This window comes from Apostichopus japonicus, chromosome 23 (assembly GCF_037975245.1).
Source record: "Apostichopus japonicus isolate 1M-3 chromosome 23, ASM3797524v1, whole genome shotgun sequence".
Taxonomy (NCBI): Eukaryota; Metazoa; Echinodermata; class Holothuroidea; order Aspidochirotida; family Stichopodidae; genus Apostichopus; species Apostichopus japonicus.
The window spans coordinates 9,823,537-9,848,525 of NC_092583.1; the positions used below are offsets into that span (position 1 = coordinate 9,823,537).

Consider the following 24,989-nt stretch of genomic DNA (forward strand, 5'->3'; position numbering starts at 1 on the left):
GGCTTATCAATTGATCCATCAGGATCAAACAAGGATCTATATGTGCACTCCTCTTTTTAGCAAACTTTGCAGAAACTTTTGTCAACGAAAAGACAAAACCACTGCTTTAAACTTCAAAATGAAATAAGCATATTTTGGTACTAATATTCCTTTCTCTAGCTACAAATTTTGACAATATCTGGGAGCAAAGACCTCACCTCATCACTGATTAACTGACTAACATTTTGGATTCCGAGAAATCCTGTTTTATCGCCTGGGCTGCGGCTATCTAAACAGGTACCTTTGAATCGATATAACTAGCCTCCCTGTCAGGTATGGAAACATGATTCATACAGAAGTTCAATGTTCATATTTGAACAACTTGTGTCAATTTATGGTTTTTAAAATCATTAGAGATTGGTCTGCCACAGTTTGTTAACTGCTGGATGAGGGGGGGGGCGGGTTATTTTACTCCACAAAAGATGAAACCTTTGCTTTTTCTTGACAGTGGTTACTCAAAGAAAGCAGGTAAAAAGTTGCTTTGTTTTAAAACCCGGGTGTTTGACTCAGGAGGTTATAACATCGACTGATAATGCATCAAACCCTTAAAACCACTACCAAAGCATGACCTTCAGGCAGAAATTTGATAAATTTTGTAAGACCTTTAAAACCACAAATGCTATCCGGTAAAAAAAATTGGATTTCTATTATAAACCACTTGCAGTTTTTTTTCGGGGAAATGACCATTAACATATCTGAGGGCTGAGACTTAGCAATTTAAGTGGCTGTAGCGATAAAGCCTCCTTCACATTTGAGAAGGCAAGCAGGATCCTGTCCCCGCCCCCCCCCCCACTCGGAGAGGTAATAAAGCTGAACTTGGACATGTCTGCATTTGAGAAAGCAAGGTGGAACAACCATGAGGACAAGAGGACATTTACTCAATCGTGAAACGGTCATGATGACGATTCAGTTTACAATTCACTGTCGCGGCTTTGGTTCTTGATCGCCCTTGCATGGTCAGGATGATTCCCGAAAGGGGGATCAAGAACAAATATGGTAGTGTGGGGAGGGGGGGCCTAGGAATATTGTCAAGGATATAGTGGTGGGCACTATATAATCTTTGGCCAACACTTTTGTCAATGTGACCAATGTATTTTACATATCTTGATTTTTTAAGTTTATTTACTGGAATGAAATCATTCTTCTTAACATGACTTTTAAGTTGGACACAATACTAATTTGGACCAGTTTTTTGGGAGGGAATCAGGAACTGAAAACCCACCACGGAATTATAACCAAACTGAGAAGTGCACATCAACACTACTGCTTAAAAATCGCATTATATATTTATATATATATATTTTTTGAATTCTTAGCTTTTTTGAAAATCAAAACTTTGACCCATTTCAAAACTGGGTTGAAGTTCCAAATATTCAACGAACGTAATTACCACCAATTACGAAAGTAAATCCATTCCGAAAACAGAGAGACGAGAGTTTGTCCCGCTGCCAGGATACCATGGAAACGAGCATAATACAATTACTTACCACCTGGGCTGAGGTTCATATTTAAATCCATCTCTTGTTTGACTGATAGCTGACCGGGAGGCGAGTCGACCTTTCCGCTGCTCCCGACCGGCGATGGGGGTAGGTTGGCTGAGGAGAAGGGGGTCATGACCATCCCTGTGTGGATCGGGGACTGCATGATGATGGATGGGGTGGGGGACGGGATAGGGGAGGAGAGCTTCTCTAGTTTGAATTTCAGGTTGGCCCAGTCGCTGTTGGCTGTCTGGTAAGGAGAACTTACTGGAGAAGGATGGGGATTCTCATGATCAGCTAGTTTGGCTGCAAAAAAAAAAATTAAATAAATATCAAATAAAGGAAATTGACGTATTTTTTACAGTCGGAAATGTAAATAAGATGTTTTAGTGCGGTGTCTTGTCGATTCCTTCACGCAGGTTTTCTACTGGAAGACTTTGAAAAACAGAGGGAGGATGACATTTTGGCTTATTCTTAAAGCTGCTGGATTATCGGTTCGAACGTCAAGGTTTTGTCGGTGACATAGGCAATGTTAAGCTATCGAGGGAAGAGTAAGGTATGTAACATGCACAGTCTGTGGCTTTCATCCATCAATTTTATCAAGAGAAAGGATTGCGGTCAAAACAAAATTTGACAAAACACTTCAAGCGTTTGTGTCATTACCGAAAATAAAACACGACACTAAATCTGCGGGATGCAAACTTGTCATTTCTTGATTGAGTTTCCTTAATTATTCACTGATTAGGAGCTGTAGGCAACAAATCCTTGAAACAATACACAGATAGTTCTTTTTATAGTTACAGGGACATCAAACCACCTGTAATAATATTACGCCTCTGGATCAGAATGATATGAACTGTTATAACCCAACTCAGTCAAAATGCAGCTTTTAATACAGAAGTAAAATCATAAGCTCTAAACTCAGATATTGTTGAGTACAGTAAACAAATTATGTATTAATGAGTATCGTTCTAATAATGCAACCGAATTAAATCAAAATCGAATCCGTTCCTATTTATCATTTAACTGCCCAAGTTAATTGTGAAAAAGTGAAAGTATATTATGAATAACGCACGCACGCACACAAAAACAGAAATACGAAAGTTCAGCCACCCGTTTGTTATTGGACTTTATTACGGTAGATAAGGTTAGCAGTCTACGACCTCTATTGACCACAAATGGCCTTCCATCTCTGAACCAATGTCAATTCTTATACAAAGCAGAGGGATTAACAATCCAAACCTGAAGTTCATCAAAGCAGGTGTCATACAAACACACATAAAGACACATACAGAGACACACACACAGACATCACCATTGCATGCACTGTTTTTTGCCATTAGCATGGTATGGAAGATATCTTTTTAAGTTATAGACTGCACAGCTTTTCTTCTGTAATGTTTGAAGCAAATTATTTGTCTTTCACAGGTGGGAAGGGAACCTTTCAGTCTAAACTATCTTAAACTTCACAACAATAACTCACTATATAAACAGGTGCTGCTGGGATTGAAATGGCAAGCACTAAACCCTCACCAATAATTTCCTGGTATTTCTGGATACAACCCAGTAAATTTTCATACTTTCATATATATTTTTTTGCTATACTACTTTTTTGCTTTGATTCATCTGTGGAACTCACCCTGAAAGCCAAGGGAACTATAACAACTGCTCAAATCAATCAACGATAAATAAACACAGTAAATTATTTCAGACAATCACCGATCAAAGTCCCTGCTCATGGTACCACACCAGATGGTAGGTACTACATGCAGTTGCTTCTTTTTCCTGGAGCTGCTTGTGACCCTTTGTGACCTTTCCTGTCCCCCCCCTCAACCACATAGGAAGGCTGGCTAACTCTCTTTAGTGAGCTCTTTGCACACTCTACTACTACTGACTACTACTGTGTGGTTTGGCAGTTTGTTGTTTCCTCTTAGCAGTTCACAGAAATCACATGACAAAGTCAAGTTAAACAAGAAAAGAGCAGGCCCAGTGCCAGTATAAATATGCTCTGGATTTTACCAAGTACAATGTACTACCATTTATACAACAATGGTGATAATAGGGTTAACTTAAACAGTTATCAGACACATCAGCCTAGTCTGAACTTATTGCAACTTCATTAAGTGTGAGGTCTGATAGATATACTGGAAAGGAAACAAAAAACCTTAAATATATTTGAAGGATTAATGAACCTGATATAAGTCTATAATAATTCTTTTATTAACTTGGGTCACCTTTTTCCCTTTATCCCTTTCTTTCTTCCTTTTTTTTACCCTTTCCTACTGCTTCAATCAAAATTATTCTGCAAGTGCCATTTTAATAACATCTTCCATCTTTATTCCCGATAATATTGGGGAAACAATAAAACGGGTAAATTTTAATAGCCAATTTTCAAACGACCCTCTCTTTTTGGTTTTGATGAGTGTCGTAAGCAATGCAGTCATGATGGTGGTGTGTGCGTGTATGTTTGTGTGACGCCCAGCTTGAAAACAGGGTATATAGGAATCATGGATACTTCTCATACATGGTATACATGGATTTGCCATATTGAGTACACAAATCTTGTTGGTGGTAGTGCAGGTCAAGGGTCACATGAGGTAACAAGAGGTCAAACTCTGAAAACCTTTAAAGATGATATCTCAAGGTAGGAATCATGGATACTCTTCTAATATAGTCAAGTGGGGTAAAAAAAAACAATTTACCTAAAGTTTGCTCTAAAAATTGATGAGTAAGAGGTATTGTTTCGGTCCAATGTTCAAGTGTGTGGAGTGGGATTCTCTTAAAGAGAATCTAACAAAAATAACTTTTTTGTTAATGGAAAGTGTCATTTTTTGAGAAAAATGTTGTTTTTTTTTTACCCCCAAAATTTGCTTAATTCGGGGTAAAAAAAAACAATGCCGGGGTAAAAAAAAACAGTGCTAGAAAACAGCTATTTTCTTCATGAATGTATCTTAAACTCATGTTTGCATATAATTACATCTAAGTATGAGCTACTACCTTTACATGAAAAAGGAAAAAAAGTGTGAAATTGTCTTAATTCGTAATTATGGATGGCTCGTGTCATATGTCATGCTCAGCCATATTCATACTGTACAGTGTGTATATGATGCTACACAAATGTGGTGTAATATAGTAGAAACATTAGAGTTGAGCCAATTTCAGTTACTTCTGCCCAATTATTTAACATTTTTGACACATGACAGACATGAAAACTATTTGCCTAACCTCTAAAATCAACATTATGGAAAAATTTAACCATTCGGGCAAAATAGGGAGTACATTGAAGCCGGAAAAGGACTTGTTTTTTTTACCCCATTCGCATCATTTTTTGGGGGTAAAAAAAAACAAGGCCCCCCCATGAAGCGTAAATGAAGTTGAAGTAATTCTACCATGGGGGAGTGTAATATCACTAACTGCTATGCTGTAACTGCTGGAATAATCTCCACATCATATAAGCTGGGTATGCAGGAGAAAGTTTCGGATATGTGGTACAAACTTCAAATTTTGCTATTTTAGCATTCGCTTGATTCGATGAAGCGGTGATTGGCAGCGAAGTGACATAGAGTTCCAGAAATTATATAATAATAAACTAGACATATAGGACTGTCACCCAAAATAAATTGGAACTTTGGCTAAATATTCCCCTGCTATAAAAAGGGGTTGTTTTTTTTTACCCCAACTACCCCCTTGTTTTTTTTTACCCCAACTGACTATACTTGGTGTGTGGATACATCAAATTGAGTACAAGACTCCTATTGTTTTTGGTGGTGGTGTGTATATATTGCCATGTACAGTAGACTGAATGTTCTCCCTCTGCTAATAATAATGACATATTGTCTGCATATAGAAACTCCCAGACAAATCTTTTTTATGTTCTAAATCTATTGCTTTGTAAATTCAAATTACTGTAAAAATAATACTTTTCTAACTTTTCATAAACAACAGGGAACCCAAGGGCAAATTCCAACACCTTTTGACATTTCTTGACAAATTAAAAATCCATTCCAATTGATGTTACTTGATGACCACAAAATGTCATATGACTCGCCGACCGATCTCGGTGACATTTACTAATGAGCAGCTCTCCTTTAAGTTGATTTTGTTATCTAATTTTTTGATAGATTTTACAATCCATAACAAAAACTCCCATTACCTGTGTAGGTGCTCACTTAAGCTTGAACACATAGTCAAGTGTAATGGAAAAAATATTGGCATATTAAGAGTCTTATCATTTTGAAACATTGATATAGATAATATTCATATCAAAATGGACTGGTGGAAAAAGTTTTAAAGATGAAATATCAGATATATTAACTACTGGATCATTAAGCTTCATTTTGTGTAAAAATGATAAAATTGAGTAACATTTGAACAAGTTCTGTAATCCTTTTTCATATTATTGTTGTTTTTATAGTAAAATTGCCAACCAAAAAATAAAAATGTTCAGCCCTTTAATTTGTAAGGGGCTGGAAGTCATTATGGTTTTACTGCAATTATCTTAAATCATTCACTAGATATCTATGAACTGTTTCTAACCATTAATAATAATAATAATAATAAATGGGCAATTTCTTGGAAGCAAAAATTGTAACCTGAAACTGATATTCCTTGAGTCAATTGCTTGATATTGATCACTACTATTTTTCTTGTGTCTGAGTTATCCCTTTAAGAAGGGCCTCACTGTCTGAAACATTATGAGACAACTGTGGTGAAAGGTCATATGTCAGACCAAATGTCATTTCTGTTTTATAACTGCATCCATTGCCAGTAGCGATGGAATTTTGACAGACACTGTGTAAATGTAACATGAAAAGGAATGGATGATTTTTTTAACATGTCTGCTCGCGCTCCTTGAGTATTTTGCTGAACATTAAATATTGAAATAGGTCACAGTTTCAGAAACGTGACATGATGATGCGATACCGTCTTTCAATCCACTGACAACTCTGATGAAAATTCAAAGAAATAAGGTTAACCCGTCACGACGACCAAAGGCTATATATGTGTTAAGAGCAAAGCTAAAAGATATTAATTATTACAACCTTGATGATGAGAAAACGCTGGATGGCTTTCTTTACAGGACTTAGAAAATGTGTTAACGTTTCTTTACCGATGGATCATTAAATATTATTATTATAATTATAAACATTTGCATTCTATCAAGACTGGTCAAGTACTAGTGATGGATGGAGATGGCTGGAGAGAGGGACAGGGAGGGGGGCACAGAAGGGGGACAGGGAGGAATGCCAGAATACGAAGTCAACTTGAGAAAATGATAGGCTACAAATTTATAACCAAAATCGATTACATTTTGGGAATGACAGCTGGCATATGCCTCTCCACAAGTTGCCCATAATCGATTCAGTGAAGCGGAAAGATCGCAAGGCTTTGACATTTATCGCGACTCGATCATAAATATTCATGAATACTTTAGTATCTATTTCTCAATCTTTAAATGATATTTAAAACTATTCATTTCATTGTAACATCTAGTCGGCATCAAAGTCACATTTAACATAGGACATCAAAGACACCAAGCAGAGGTTGTTAGCGCTAGATCGTAAAGTTATGACGAGATACAAAAAAAGAAAAGAAAAGAATAAACGACGAAAGAGGAGATTATTAACATACATTGATAAAAATCCATGATGTTTCCAGACGCAACGTACATCTTGCTGTACGGACTCACAGTTTCCACAAAATAATCATCCATTAATTCTGGGTACATGTTGGAACTTCAAGACGCCCAATTTTGTCTCGGACGGATAAAACCAGAAGCTTTCGATTGAACTAGTTTTCTCTTTATCCTTCTCCAAACACAAAGTATAGAAGAAGAAAATCACACAACTGTTGTTTTTTGTCTTTCCAAAGAGTAGCAAAAGGTAGAAAGCTTATTTCACTATAAAAGGGATCCAAGTAGAACTGGAACCGTCACCAAAAAACACACAAAAAACACAAAAAGAAACAAGGAGGAAGAAGAACCGGGTTATTTATAGCTTCTTTAAATACGGAGAGCAGATACAGATTCCGACAAATATTTCGACCAGAAACGTCATCTATTGTCTCGACACACTCTGATTCAAGCATCTAAAGCAGGCAGAATAATTCGAAGGTGACTCGGTAACCTTGAAAAGCTAATCAACACACGTTACCATGGTCAAACAGATCAGGACTGAATTCAAAAGAGAACCACACTCGATGAAACTCTCCTATGCAATCATTAAACAACCAGAGCCAATTAGTATCAAAAAAACTAAGGCTTTAGACCTCACGCAAAAGACTGACAAAAATATGGCGGCCTAATTATATAACTTCTTCCACAGTTATTATTATATTGTATCATAATAATAATAATAATCTTGTAACAAATGCCAACAATTCCCAGAGTTTGTAGAACACACGCAGCTAAGACTCCATATAGTAAACTGTCTGTGCTGCTGTTGCTCTGTACTGGCTGGTTCACCGATGACTGTTTTTGTTGTGTGTGTAGTGCGTGTGTGTGTGTGTGGGTGGAGAGAGCTGCTCACAGACAGATAGAGAGAGAGAGCTCTTGTATACACAAGAAAGTGTTAATACATCACAAACCTACGCTGATAATGAACTTGTCCTCGGTGACGTCACACACAGAGCTAACTGATTAGGATACTGTGTGTGTGCATTTCACTGTACATAGACCTACTTACTTCCAAGATTTCCCCCAACAAACATTTCTGGGAAATTCCCCGCTCACATTGCGGCAAGATTTACATTGTGGTGAGAGAGAGTGAAAGGCAGACTGGTTCTTATATATATCTACATATTTACACATATATGTATGTTTATAGGTGAAACCTTTTGTTTGGTTGGCTTCTCTTAGGTAGAAGAGTTTAATTAGGGCTGAAGTAAAAGCAGTAGAGACTATAAAAGTAGTTCATATATGGATGTTTGAAAGCAGGCTGCATACAACCATTAAAAAAAAAGTAATAATAAAAAAAAAAAAAGTTAAAACAAAATTGGAGGCTGTTAAAGGGTAGGTATAGTGAAAAGCTAGAGAGAAGATGGAAAAAAAAAGAAAAAAACATTTTCAATGAAATGTCAGGATATCACCTTATTTTGTTTGGTAATTTTTTTTGGGGGGGGGGGTGGGAGGAGGGGGTGGTTTCCTTTCTTTGTGGAACTTTTTGCTGTCCATGGATTTAACACTATTAATCAACATGATATGAAACATGTTTAAGCATGAAAATATCGCAAAGTCATAAGCAGTAGTTAAAGAGCAGGATTTTTGTGATCGATGACAGTAAATGTTGCATTTTCCACACAAACTCTAGTCACTATGTCAATTATTATTATTTTTTATTTTTAAGGTTTCCTACATTCCATTGTCAATACATAGCATAATGTTCCTTACAATGCGAAAGTGAGTACAGTTACATGTTTTGCCATCTGTGAAATTGGAAATGCTTTACTGTAAATGGTATAAATATATGTAGATAGATAGATAGATAGATATATATTGGGGACATATATAGGAGAGGAGCGAAGTGTATCTAGGTAAAAATGAGGATTAGTTCAGTTACAGGTTAATGAGCTGCATTGTAATGGAACAACAATGGAACAAGTTTCTTACCCATAAAATGGGCCTTATTCTGAAATTTTATGACACAAAACATCATCAAACAATTTATCCAGTAACTCATAGCAAAAAGTTAAGCCAAATTGGGAAAATTGCTATAAAGGTATTAAAAATATACAATCATATTTGTAAAAAAAAAAAAGGGACAATTATTTTTTATTTTTTATGTTGACATGAATAGCACAATAAAAAGAAAAAATCACAGCCTTCAAAAATTGCACAACAATATTTGAGCACTTAAGTATTCCCTGAGAGATAAACAGATTTATGCTCAGTATGTGACATGCTGTGAGACCCATTTAAATGTTTAATGGGAACGCCTCAATAATATTGATAAACACATCCTCCTTTGAGAACTTATTTTTTTTTATAAACGAAAGTTAAAGGGGTGTGTGTGGCCTAGAAAGTCCTTCGTATCCCCTGGTACTATCTTGAATACTATTTACTGTACCAAGCCTAGATACAAAAGAATTTATGCAGCCAAACTGATAAGATTATTATAGAGGTAATGAACATGCTGTTACATTTTTATTAAGAATATGACAGTAAATAAAGGCATATACTTTTAATCTTGATATATTACAGTCCAAGAAAACATATTTAGGTAGTTATTTGTTTCTCTAGCTAATTCTGGTTTTCTAGATATTCCCCTTTAAAAAATAAACTTATACTTGCTGGGATGCTCCGTTAAAAGGCTTAAATCCACGACGTCATCTGCTCCCTATTGGGAGCAGACATACTAAATGTTAACATTATTGTTAACATTAATCCATTGTTTAATTTATTCTAATTACACAATAGAAACAGGTTCGTTTTAAGGTCATATAAACAAAAGAGCACCTTTGTTTAAACATTCAACAACATTTGTCATTGAATTTTTTTTTTGCAACGCATTTTAAACTTGTCATTTGAGACCATCAAAATGTTGAGGTTTGCCTCACCTCCCCCCTCCCCCTCATTGTGATTTGTGTTCCATACCACCTTAGGAACTGATCTAATGGTATGTTTGCTAGACTTACTAATCCAGTCACTTTAATCAATGTATCGTATCAAGGGTCATGTTTGAACTCAGTATAAAAAGTGTTGTAGAAATACAATCTGAAACTGATAGCAGTGCTTCTTTTCAATTGTTTACAACATATCAAAATAAATGTCCCTATACATAAATCCACCCAAGTTAGTTAGATTAGAGTTTTCTAAACATTCATGTGTCACATATAACAGCCAGCTTAATCTTACAGCACAGAATATTTCACATTCACAATACACACATTGATACTTATTTAAAGCAGCTCTGGTATAACTGGAAATTCACAACACTTTTTCCTTGTAAATGCAGAGTCTTATAAGAGGAATATTCCTAGAAAACTTTGAGTGATTTGTACTTTTGCTAATTATTGCTGGTACTGTGATGAGCAAGACGTACCACTTCTGAAGTGAAGTATAGTTGCATTGTATTATAATGTACTGCATTGCATATTGTATTGTACTGTAATGTATATTAAATTGTATCATATTGTATATTGTATTGTATATTATATTGTGTATTGTATTATATTGCATTGTACTATATTGTATACTGCATTATATTGTGCATTGTATTGTCCAATATAACATGATATTGCATTCTATTGCGTTCTAATGCATTGTATATTGTATTGTATTATACTGTCTTTCATTGTTTTGTATTGATGTATTGTATTGCATTGTACTATATATATTGTATATTGCATTGTATTGTGCATTGTATCATATTATATTGCATTCTATTGCATTTTACTGTATTTTATTGTTTTGTATTGTAGTGTAATGTTATGTATTGTATTGCATTGTACTGTGTTATATTGCCTTGTACTGTGCTGTATTGTATATTGCATTGTATTTTGCATTGTATTGTGCAATATAACATGATATTGCATTCTATTGCATTGTATATTGTATTGTTCATTGTATTGTATTGTATTGTATTTTATTTTATTGTTTTTTATTGTAATGTGTTGTATTGCATTGTACTATATTATATGTTGCATTGTATTGTGCATTATATCATATTATATTGCATTCCATTGCATTGTATATATTGTACTGTATTTTATTGTTTTGTATTGTAGTGTAATGTTATGTATTGTATTGCATTGTACTGTACTGTGTTATATTGCCTTGTACTGTGCTGTATTGTATATTGCATTGTATATTGCATTGTATTGTATCATATTATAGTGCATTCTATTGCATTGTATATTGTATTGTATTGTTTTGTATTACATTATATTGCACTGTATTATATTGCATTGTACTGTATTATGTTGTATACTGCATTGTATTGTGTCCTTTACTGTATCATACTGTATATTGCATTGTATATTGTATTGTACTATACTATACTGTATTGTATTGTTTATAAGGCATTATATGGTACTGTATTATATTGTATATCGCATTGTATTTAATTTGTGTCCTGTACTGTATTGTATCATACTGTATATTGCATTGTATATTGTATTGTATTTTATTGCATTGTACATATATACTGTACTATACTATACTATAGTATACTATACTATACTGTATTGTATTGTTTATAAGGCATTATATGGTACTGTATTATATTGTATATCACATTGTATTTAATTTGTGTCCTGTACTGTATTGTATCATACTGTATATTGCATTGTATATTGTATTGTATTTTATTGCATTGTACATATATACTGTACTATACTATACTATAGTATACTATACTATACTGTATTGTATTGTTTATAAGGCATTATATGGTACTGTATTATATTGTATATCGCATTGTATTTAATTTGTGTCCTGTACTGTATTGTATCATACTGTATATTGCATTGTATATTGTATTGTATTTTATTGCATTGTACATATATACTGTACTATACTATACTATAGTATACTATACTATACTGTATTGTATTGTTTATAAGGCATTATATGGTACTGTATTATATTGTATATCGCATTGTATTGAATTTGTGTCCTGTACTGTATTGTATCATACTGTATATTGCATTGTATATTGTATTGTATTTTATTGCATTGTACATATATACTGTACTATACTATACTATAGTATACTATACTATACTATACTGTATTGTTTATAAGGCATTATATGGTACTGTATTATATTGTATATTGCATTGTATTTAATTTGTGTCCTGTACTGTATTGTATCATACTGTATATTGCATTGTATATTGTATTGTATTTTATTGCATTGTACATATATACTGTACTATACTATACTATAGTATACTATACTATACTATACTGTATTGTTTATAAGGCATTATATGGTACTGTATTATATTGTATATTGCATTGTATTTAATTTGTGTCCTGTACTGTATTGTATCATACTGTATATTGCATTGTATATTGTATTGTATTTTATTGCATTGTACATATATACTGTACTATACTATACTATAGTATACTATACTATACTGTATTGTATTGTTTATAAGGCATTATATGGTACTGTATTATATTGTATATCGCATTGTATTTAATTTGTGTCCTGTACTGTATTGTATCATACTGTATATTGCATTGTATATTGTATTGTATTTTATTGCATTGTACATATATACTGTACTATACTATACTATAGTATACTATACTATACTGTATTGTATTGTTTATAAGGCATTATATGGTACTGTATTATATTGTATATCGCATTGTATTTAATTTGTGTCCTGTACTGTATTGTATCATACTGTATATTGCATTGTATATTGTATTGTATTTTATTGCATTGTACATATATACTGTACAATACTATACTATAGTATACTATACTGTATTGTTTATAAGGCATTATATGGTACTGTATTATATTGTATATTGCATTGTATTTAATTTGTGTCCTGTACTGTATTGTATCATACTGTATATTGCATTGTATATTGTATTGTATTTTATTGCATTGTACATATATACTGTACTATACTATACTATAGTATACTATACTATACTGTATTGTATTGTTTATAAGGCATTATATGGTACTGTATTATATTGTATATTGCATTGTATTTAATTTGTGTCCTGTACTGTATTGTATCATACTGTATATTGCATTGTATATTGTATTGTATTTATTGCATTGTATTGTACTGTACTATACTGTACTATAGTATACCATACTAAACTGTATTGCATTGTTTTATACGGCATTATATTGTACTGTATTATATTGTATATTGCATTGTATTAAATTCGTGTCCTGTATTGTATTGTATCATACTGTATATTGCATTGTATATTGTATTGTATTTTATTGCATTGTACATATATACTGTACTATACTATACTATAGTATACTATACTATACTGTATTGCATTGTTTTATAAGGCATTGTACTGTACTGTATTGTATATTGCATTGTAATGTATTGAATATTTTATTGCATTGCAATTGCTTCAGTTAGTCCTTGCAGAAAACACATATGATTGGTCAGTTAATTAATCATCATGTACTTTTGCCTTAAGTGTATATATTAGAGTTGTTGATAGAATTAAATGCTGTTACCATGGAGACTGTGACAATATGTGCCAGGGTTTTCTCTCATGTAAACTAAACACACAACATAATTAGGTTACACAAGATCTATTTTACTTTCGTAATATCAGGATCTTACGTACTAGAGATTATAGTTTGTATTGTGACAAACAAATTAAGGGAAGTGACGCAGTGTCGTCAACCACTGACACTCTAACTCTTGTTTATTTTATTTTCTTCCCTTTTTTTTCTCTTTTTCAGGAAAATCTGTTCGATTTACCAGGAAAAGGAAAGGTAAATGTTTGGAAATGTCGATGCTCGTTTAACAGATCTGATAAACAAGCAAAGAAACGGATACATACGACACGTAACAGGAATGAAAGAAATACGAAGCAAACTTCAAAAATTTGAGGGTTAAACAGAGACCAACGACGAAAGAAGACAAACACTCAGTTCTCATTGAAAACTTCTTCAGCTTCTTTCATCGCTGGGAAATCTACGCATCATCAAATTATGACACTCAAAAGAGATAATAATATCAAAGAAGATCATACACACCCTTTTTACAGTCTCATGTTCAACAGATCCGGGATACGATTACAGGTGCCCAATACTAAAACGTCCAGGTTCCGTAATTCTTTCTTACCTGAGGCAAATACACTTGTTTAACTCGCGTGCAAAGCGATCTGGCCACAGTGTGTGATCTGTCACTTGCAGCTCTCTGTGCTGCTTCTGTTACAGTTCTGGTTCTGCTTATTTAGTTTTATTCTCGTAGTCGTTCACTAATAGCTTGTTTTTTGTATGGCTCTGTTTGTATTCACTTATGTTTACTGTCGACAGGAAATCATTTTCCGTTTTTGTTTTCTGAAAGGGCAATAAAGTTTCTATCTATCTATATTCAAATATTCAAATCCTTGTTAAAGATCAATTCTTCTGATTCTTTGTGATTTTAATTTGAAGATCACGTAGATCGGTTATAGTGTAAATATTTGGTGCCTCATTGTTCCATTTGGGAAACCTTAGACATTTATACCTCAGTTGACCATCATTCCTGGTGAAACTTTTGGTGGATTAAGAGAAAAAGATAGTGCTTAAAATTTAGTCTCAATTGCCATTTAATTCCCAACCATAAAGAAAAGCAATGTAAAAGTTTTTTTTCTTTTCACCCTCTTTCTTTCAACATTTCTGTTTTTACTTTTAACATATATAATCAATATTGTATTTCTATGAAAAGTGTTAAGAGTGACAACTTATTTGTATGCAAACCTTCACTTTATAGTGAAAATAAGTAGCAGTTTGAATAATTGCAATCTCATTCTTAGTAATATTGAATCTATTAGTGCATCACTGTATAGTTACCATTAGACTTGCACTATAACAAAGCCCCATTTTGGGGGTGGGGGTGGGGATGGGGTGAGGTAGGGGTGAGAGATGCCTGTACAAGCATCACTCAGTCCAATGCTCACAAGGTCATCAGTTTGCAGCCACACAGGACAAATGAAGGTCTGTACTCACTAACATTAGGATTTATACTTAGTTAACTGAACGACATTGTACGACGCACAGACAGTTGAGTTCAAGACATTTACTTCCCCAAATGAACTTACAAGGATGCTGGCCTCTGCTATTATCCCGACCCAGAAATGTAGGCCAAGTAAGCAAAGCGAGTCTGGAAGCCATGGCTTAATAATAAATTCATCCTGCTTTGGTGTGACCTTCCACAGATCACAAACTTGACAATCCCGTGTACTTTTCAATGAGAGCTTATTGAGGATTATTCTTAATTAGCCAACCTTAATATGATGTAGTATCATATACGTATTCGTTACCACACGATAAACGAAGATGATCTTTAGTATGGAATCTATTGATGAAACCAGTACTATATAGTTGATATTGGTCAGTGGTCACTGCAAAATATATTATGCATTATTAGAGGCGGATAAAGGGAAGTGGCTATGAATCTCAGGTTGTTGAAGCCATGTGGGGAATGGGAGGGGGGTGGAGGGTGTGCATGGGAGTCCTCCCATACAAAAAAGGTGTTAGATGTGAAATGGTGCCTTCTGAGGGGCATATTTAGGCCGTGTAAGTAAGGTCTAAATGTCAGGTTGTATTTATAACTGTTTTTTTTTTGTTTTTTGTGTGACCTTCCACAGGTCACAAACTTGACAATCCTGTGTACTTTCAATGAGAGCTTATTGAGGATCATTATGAATTAGCCAACCTTAATATGATGTAGCATCACAGGTATTCGTTACCACACAATAAACGAAGATGGTCTATAGTATGGAATCTATTGATGAAACCAGTACTATATAGTTGATATTGGTCAGTGGTCACTGCAAAAATATATTATGCTAATCAATCGCCGGTCATTGATTTTATAAAGGAGTGGTTATGAATCTCAGGTTGTTGAGGCCATGTGGGAAGAGGAGTGGAGGAGGGAGGGTGGGGGGGAGGGAGGGTGGAGGGAGGGTGTATATGGGAGTCCTCCCCTACAAAAAAAAGGTTCTAGATGTGAAATGGTGAACCTAAAGGCATATTTAGGCCATATAAGTAAGGTCTAAATGCCAGGCTATATTTATAATTGCTTTTATTTATTGTCAGTGGTTCTAAAGGTTGTGGTGGTGGTCGGGGAGGGGGGGGGAGATGTCACACTCCCGCACCTCCTGAAACCATCCCTCCCTTGGAAATAGATGTCCTCAAAAGATATTTCATTATCAAACAGAAAGTTTGCTCAAGAAATATGACACCCATTAACAAACTGACATAAACCTGTGCACTTATGACGACAGAGAAGACTTAAGTGAGAGAGAGAGACGCAATGTGAGTCAAAACTATGGAGGTAAGGGGATCTGTTGGAGAACGATTCAAGGTGCGAAAATTCTGTTTTTCTCTTTCTTGCGATGAGAATTTTGAACTTAACGGCTATAAGGAAAGTCATAAAAGTTTTTACAAAAAAACTAACTGCATAGTGTATAGCAAGGGAGTAGGAACCGGGGGGGCAGCCCCCCAGTGAAAAATATGGGGGGCGGAAGTATCATTCCGCCCCCCCGCTCCGCAAGTCAGAAAACCCCTTTTTCATTTCCAAATGAGAAAAAAATCTCATTTGGAGCACCAAATTGCATTTAAGGCCAGGTGAAAATGCAAAATTCTTTACAAAATGGAGTGGGAGTTGAAGTGTGCTATATTGCACCAAATTGCATCTGAGGCCACCTGGAAATGCAAAAAAATTCCAAAGGGGAGGGGGACACCCCCTCCCCTTAAACCCCTCCCCCAGGCCGGCCATCAGTCTTCAGCCCCTCCACTCAAAAGTACCTTCCTACGCCACTGGTGTATAGTAAACAATGTAGACGGACACATGAACCACACAATAGTGTGGAATAATCACGTTGGATTAGATCTTTACTTTCCCAAACGCAGATGAAATGAAATCACACTGGCTGGTGATATCGGAGGGGGGGGGAGGGGAGAGGAACAAACAACCCAAAAAGATGGGTGAAAAAAACAAAAAAACAGGAACAATAGAATTAGAGAGACTTCCATACAAGCTACCTCATTTGTCATGCAGGAAATAGCAGGAAAATACCACAATTGGTTTGCTCGTTCTTTTTTTTCAAGACATTTCTCGATGCAAACAATTTCCGATTTACGGACAAAATACTCAAAATTCCTCGCCATCATCGTGACTGAACTTCACTCGAGTGACAATAAAGAAATGTCAAATATTGTCACAACAGCGGAGAGAGCGTTCCCAGTAGGCCTAGTTCCCAGACGAGCAGAGAAACCTCGTTGAAACGTTGGATCAATTAAAAAAAAAAAATGAAGAAGCTGACCTTTCGGGGATATCAGAACGAGTACAGTCGTCATTTCCTGAGTGGCTTCAGTCTTGCAGGATTTCCTTAATTGATGGAAACTAAAATGGCACTGGCCGCAACGTTAAAAAAAAAAAAAAAACTGACTCAAGAGGGTATTCGGAAGTGACGTGGTTATTTATTACGGTCAAAGCGTATCTCACCATGCATACGTATTAGGAACAAACTGTTGGGGACAATTTCACATTTGACGAAACAAACAACTGAATATTCAGTTCGGTTACGTCTATTTTCCACTCGAATTAAACAGGTTATCACTAAAATCCAAGGAAGTGGTAGAGGCCAAACACGCAACTCTGCTTTCATAGGAAGCTCCAAAGTGGGAATGAGGAAAACAACGATTGAAAAAAAATAAAAAGTTAAAGAAGCTGGTCTTATTTAAAGCATGAATGGTGGATACCTTGGAACAGATCATTTTGCCTATAGACCTACCACAGCCTTGCGTAGCAGATGTTAGTTTAGTGAGCTTAGCCTTCATTTGCATAATTTAAAATAATATTTGTTTTGGATGAAAAGGGAAATTGAATAGATTTCCTAAATTCATTTGGAAAAAAAAATCATTTGACAAAATTCATTTGAGAAAAGTCATTTGAGTGACTCTTGCAAGATGTACAACAGGCATATGACAGGCAACCCATCCTCCCCCCTTCCCCAACCTCCCCTTGCCTTTTATTCTACCCTCCACAACCAACAGATGCAGGCCAAACCACCATCAATATCATTGAAAGAAATAGAGAAATGATCTCGGCAGACCAGCTGTGTGTCTATTATGCGGTGAAACTGTAGTGTCTATTGCGAGAAACTGCACAGTAAAACAAAAAAAAATCATTCTACGCAGCCTGGCTGCAAGATGCTGCAGCCCCCTCAGCTTCCTACTTTTGACACTAGTACCTTACAAGAGTACATAGCAATTCTACTTTGTAACAAATCTATCTTTCTTTCACACATATCATTTACATGAATCTAAACTGTCATTGCAATGCCAGTACCATGGAAATACCTGATTAACACACACACACACACACCGATGTTAATTGCGTTGGTATTATTATAAGTGAGGGAAATATGGCTCCAGATCTAATACTGTAATAGTCAACTGCAAGTGTGTTTGGCTTTGTCTATTGAATAGATACCAGTATGTCTGAAAAATCTTGTCTCAATGTGGTTCAATGTGGAAAGATTTTTTTTTTTTTTTTCATTTCATCGACCACTAGAAGTAGGATATCTTACTGGTACTATAATTGAAACGTTCTTTGTTCCAATTCTATCTATCGTACATGTTATTAAGGTGTGATTGCTGATTCATCACAAAAATGCCAGAGTAAAAAAGAAGAAAGATTTCAAGATCGTCCTAAATTTTCAAATTATGCTTCAACTTGATGGGGGCGGGGGGAATTAAACAAGTTTTTATGAGAAGATTTTTGTAGCATTTTTTTCATTCTTCCTGATCTAAAGGAGAAGAAAAGAAAATTAATCAATGCCACCCTGAATAAATTTCAATCCATGAAAATTAAAAACATGAAAATAAAAATTGTAACTCAAAAGCTTTACCAATAAATTTTTCCACTTTTATTTTGAGTAATACTATAGTAACTATGCAGACAGTTTTCTTGGAAAATTGGCTTATTACTTAATGCAAATTACCTGCTCTATTAAAAGCTAATATTTCAAAGGTTTCATTCCACTCTGAAAAAAGAACATAAACATCAATTGGTATATCCAAATAGGAGTTATGAAGGAAGGTTCTATGCCATCTGGCGAAATTTAGACTCCACTTTAAAGGGTGTGTAGACTCGCGCAAAAAGAAACGTCTAAACCCGGTAATCTGACCTAGTTTCGAATGAGGTATAACAGAAGTGTTAGACACCACCATCGATCCCAGAAAATACACACACAGCTTGCTACAGTCGGTAATTAGACACTAGTGTACAGTCAGTACAAACAGCTACGGTCAATACCCACAGCACAGTGTACAAACGATACAGCGATGGACATATCTCAGGTCCAGCTAAAGATAACAATGTATCACGTTTCATTACTGCCTGCATTTTGTAGCGATAAGAGAAAAACTTCACTTGCAAGCAACGGAAAGTTAACTTTTTCACAGGGCGGCACGCGGCTTGGGGCGAGTCTTCAATGCCTTTAGCCGGATTATTTTCTGTGAAACTCGCTGAAAGTACACTTAAACTGGATCTTATTACGACCGCGTTGGTAAAATGAAACTTCAAGGTCACCATCAATAAAAAATAACACAAGGAAAGAGACAAAGAACATAAATTACTTGAATTTGAATTAAAGTTTAAACATCCATCGAGTTGATTCTGGGAAATATTAAATCCCAAAACTACTTACTTTACATTCATTGCTTTATCTCATCACATATTTTCCCCTTTTTTTTGTCTATCTTTTTTTTTCCATTATTCATGATTGGTATCAGTTCATAAATAACTCAGTAATTAACATGTACGTTAATTAATTATTCAAAATTAATTTGATGAAAACAAGATTTAGGAGGGGTTTGAAGGTGTTGTAGATCAACCACAGTAATAACCACTGTATAACCATAGTATGAGTATAAGCTTGTCAGAGTTTGGTGAAAAGTTTTTCCAAAAAAGTAGCGACGAAACCTGGAAAAAGCTGCTTGAATCTATTAAATATCGTATCGGAAGAAACAAATCATTATTACATTTCTGCAGCTGATAATATATGAATCCATATCTGGCTAAAAACACTGACCATGGAGAGTTTTTTAAACCACAGTTATGAAAAGCAAATTGATGTTTTGCTTCAAACTACATCCACAAAATCGTACAACGATTTGATCTTTTCATCAACTGACCAATACAATTCTGTACTTTAGATATTTCTGTGTGGTTACGGTCATATTCCCGTACCTGTTCCTTGAGAATATCCTTCATTGCCCATCATTATATGCTAGGAAGGAAACATGTTGGTCAGCAAAGGTAGAAGTTTCCACTCTCCTGGTAGAAGGAAGGGCATTGACCATTGGAGGGGTCGGTCGTAGAGGGCGTAGAGTGTTAAAAGGTTTACCCGTTCATTCTAGTCACGGTAGAAAGAGAGTGCTAAGGTTGTGGGGAGACAGGTTAGCGAGGAGCGAAGTGAATAATGAGTTCAAGGTCCTCGGTTTTGCCTTCTAATATGCTATAAAAGTCAATTAATGGCCAGATCATGCTCAAACTTGGACATCCATTTAGTACGTCCCTCAAATGCCATTCTGTCTCACTGAGACATATAAATTGTCACAATTGTCTTGTAAAAATTGTCAACATACGTGAATAATTAAGAAAAGTCACACCATTCTAGGAACGAGCACTTTTTTGCAAACTTCTAGTAACTTTTAGAAACGACTGACATGTTTGGGGCAAAACCTACTGATGTACTTTTCAATTTCGTTTCAAAACTGACTGACTCTGACCTCAATTAATCTCTCAGAATAATTTGTAAAGGGTAGTAGGTAGATAACCTCCATGCAAAATTATCAATACTTGTAGCAATTAGTTTTAGGCACTGTGTCAAAAACGAATTGCTTGCAAGCAGCTGCAAAATGCCCTGCAGCAAGCCAGAATCGATATCACAGAATGTATAGAAGAATATCTTGGCAGTCACCAGTAGTACAAATTTTGTGAAAATTGTGTCAAAACTGCACTGCAAGCATACAGAATTTCATCCTACCCAGCCTGGCTGCATGATGCACGCAGCCTGGCTGCATGATGCACACAGCCTGGCTGCATGATGCACGCAGCCTGGCTGCATGATGCACGCAGCCTGGCTGCATGATGCACGCAGCCTGGCTGCATGATGCACGCAGCCTGGCTGCATCATGCCACATCTCGGTCGCCGTACCTTATCTATGGAAAGAGCTGCCTCCTGGAATTCGCATGATCACAGACTTCACCTCCTTCAAGTCACATCTGAGAAACGCATCTCTTTCAAGAGCACTATCATGATGGTTTCTAGGATTTTTTAGATTTTATGATGTTCTGACGTGTTGGTTTTTAGGTTCTAGCTTCAATTGGAAGTTTCACTTTTTTAGCATTCAAATTGTAGATTTTGTAGTCAATCTGTTTTATCGCTTTACTCTTCACCAGTGAGTGCTATTAATTGTTTTTCGATCTCATATTGCTGTATATATCTGTAGATGGTATATGTACAGTATTTACTGTTTTTTGTATTTAATGTTTTATGTCATTGTATATTCTAGATTGTTTGTAAAGCGCACGGATGCATCGTGCGTAGTGCGCTATATAAGATTTTATTTACATTACATTACATGCATACAGCCTCCTCAGCAGCCTTCCTTTGACAAGGTAGGCTGCTGAGAATGCTTTAAATATTTGATAATAATACTATTAAATAACCTTCGAAAATATATTACATCTTTATAATATATATAATAAATATTAATATTATTATTATTAATTAATTATAATTATATTATATTAATATATATACATCTTTCACCTTCAATTGTTGATTTGACTTTGACTCAGCCCAGGTGGGGAGGATTTACACCGGACTAATCTCTGTCTCTCTTACATCACTTAATGATTTACACCCACACCGACTAATCTGTCTTTTGCATCACTTACTGAACAAAAGGGTAAATTTTCTGTACTACTTGAGCCTGTGGTGAACGAGGAATCACAACACAGTGGTGATGTTCAATTATAAACCATAAGATGAAACTGATATCAAATAAATGGAAAAGGTCAATGCTGAAAGTAACCTTCACTGATTAAATAACCAAAACAATTCTTGAGGTCAAATCACAGATTGTTTTCACCTGAGTTGTGAAATTACAACCGAAAGGCTCATTACTGGCAGGATCTGTCCTAAGAAATAAGGATCTTCAATTTTAAAGCAAAGGACTTAGTTATTAGTAATTATCGGTTTACACGGCGATGTCATATAACGCCTGGGTAAATACTTGAAAAACCGCTATGATTACACTACCAGACACACGGACGGACGGACGGGGATACCTTCCGGTTTTTACTGACCATAAACAGCTCGGTTTTTCTTACACTATGACTGACCATAAACAGCTTGGTTTTTCTTATACTATGACTGACCATAAACAGCTCGGTTTTTCTTGACCGATGACTGCGTGCAAACTAGCGATTTCTCATTAAACATCGTTTTGCCAGGTGAACCCAATTTTCCCTTTATCCCCTTGGCAACCCTCAAGGGGCTGATGTGGCCTGTGGAGAGGTTCTACAGGGAGTAGATACCCTCCCCCCTCCCCTATTTGAGATATTTTCTTATATAAGTAAGGGTGCTTTAATAGCTGCAAAAATGGTTTTACATTTAGCAACTTTTGATGTAATTTATATGTTCAAGTTTTTTCCACATTTTTCCCCCACAAAATAAAAGCATTCTTTAAACCATTCTAATTCGTTTGTCCCCTGAATCCTAACAACCCACCATGGCCAAATTTTGTTTAGGGACTCATCAGAAGGTGGCAACTCATTCTTTGAATACCGGGACCATACTGCATGATTCCAAGAATAGTCCAGAAGACTTTCTAGTATTTTTTATTGATGAAAGAGGAACATATTCTAATGCATCCTGGTTAATTTTAATGGCATCCACCAGATATTGGTGATATGAAAAATGTCACATGTTTGCACCACAGGTGAAGCAAACAGGTGTGATGTCACAGCTGTACAATGGAATCTTACAGCAAAATATAATATATTTGTCTGAGTACTTTGATTTGACACCTCATTGATTTGACCTTGAATAGGATAGGGGGTTCCAACTTTCTACCCGAGGGATCATGTGAAGTTAACAACAGTCTATCGACAGCACGTGGTCGTTACAACAAGGGAGCAAATTGACTATTAACAGAAGAAATCAAACTTTTGGTAATTGGTAATTAATCATAAATGTCTGATTTTGTGCTTTAAGTTATTAGGTTCTTTCATAAACATGTGTACATCAGGACAGTCGATCTCATCCAGGGAATCTTCACTTTTACCCGGAAAAACAAAACAGTTATTTTCGCTTGACAACACATTTTTTCTCCTACCATCGTCTTCCAACTAACCCGAGTGGCATCTTTGCCCCGGGCAACGACAGCTCCACACTAACTACTTCTTAGAATACATATTTCCCCGCAGAGTATAAAATGCCAGAACCTAGAACCAATCACATGATGTCATTTCTATTACCATGCTCCTCTGTGATTGGTCGAGCTGCTAGTAATAACCTGGGCTACTTGGAAATGGAACATACCCACACACAGCCATTCAATACTGCCTGCAATAAAACACCTCAATAGTGAAGCAGCGACACAGAATTCCGCCTACGCAGTTCTTTTTTTTCCGAGTCAGTTCACTTCCTTTTACACACACAGGAGTGTCGCATAATAAGTTTCCGTGGGGAAGACAATAATGAGTATATATACTAGTGACACACTACACTAGCTGTGTATGTATAATAGTGTGTGCACAAAGTGTCTCTAGGCAAAGCTCAACCTTTGTGGGAGGGAAGAGTAGATATATAGTAAACAGAATGACAGGTTCATGTGGAGTTCAGATATTTATTTCGTCAGAGTGAACTTCTGAACTTAGCATTTCTGGAGCAATAGCCTCATGAACTATTGTAGGCTACTGTTAGCTGTTGCGTGACAGACCGTATGTATGGGATACAGTAGTTAGGCCATCAGGAAACATAGGTGATCGAAAACATTTATCATCGTGTGATCACCTTAGGTAGTTCATGAATTGGGGACAATTTTCTTTTGTTCTGATATTTACAAGGGCGTATTTGTAGGGCGCTTGATAGGTTAACATTCATATCAACCTAATATAGGACACTGCTGAAATAGGGTAAACCTATTATAACATTGACTGGTTATAAAGTTAATGACTGCTTTAAAGGCATATATATTCCAGTGGCTGAAGATTTTTGGTTAAATAAAATGCTGGGAAATTTCAGTATCTATAGGTGAATACCATATACCCAACACCCCCAACCCCTTCCCCACCCCCTTACCCTCCCATAGAAATTTTTTTGGCAAAGATATGGATTTATCAAATTTTGGTGACATTTTGTGAATGAATCTGGCAACAGCAGAGTGAATGATTGTCATCATTGCACTTCAACTGCAAATGTTTTTGCTTTTCTTTATAATATTTTATGATATTTAACTAAAATAATCATATTATAAAATATTAATAATATTTAACTAAAATGATTAATTAATTCATAAATTAATTAATTAATTCATACAGGAAATAATATTTTGACCAAAAAAAGTTGCACTTTTGATAAAATTCCATATAATACAGACAACATCGGACGGCCTAAAAGCAAACATTTCAGCGATATCACATTTTTCAAGGATAAATGTATAGGCGGAGTGTATAGCCTAGTGGTTAACGCCGGCGTCTCCCAGTCATGAGATCCCCGGTTCGATTCCCCGCCGA

At 35.5% G+C, this 24,989-nt stretch overlaps 1 protein-coding gene across 4 annotated transcripts in view; it reads right to left on the bottom strand.

Moving 5' to 3' along the window:
* LOC139964773 (retinoic acid receptor alpha-like) overlaps window positions 1-24,989 on the bottom strand; it is a 146,343-nt gene that overhangs the window by 32,010 nt on the left and 89,344 nt on the right. For 2 of the 4 annotated variants that reach the window (XM_071966725.1, XM_071966722.1), the window contains one exon: window positions 1,527-1,823. In XM_071966725.1, coding sequence (XP_071822826.1) covers window positions 1,527-1,683 — 157 coding nt within the window. In that variant the 5' untranslated portion in view covers window positions 1,684-1,823. Of the gene's footprint in view, window positions 1-1,526; window positions 1,824-7,148; window positions 7,852-24,989 lie in introns of those variants that run through there. The other 2 variants (XM_071966721.1, XM_071966723.1) reach the window with 2 other exon arrangements.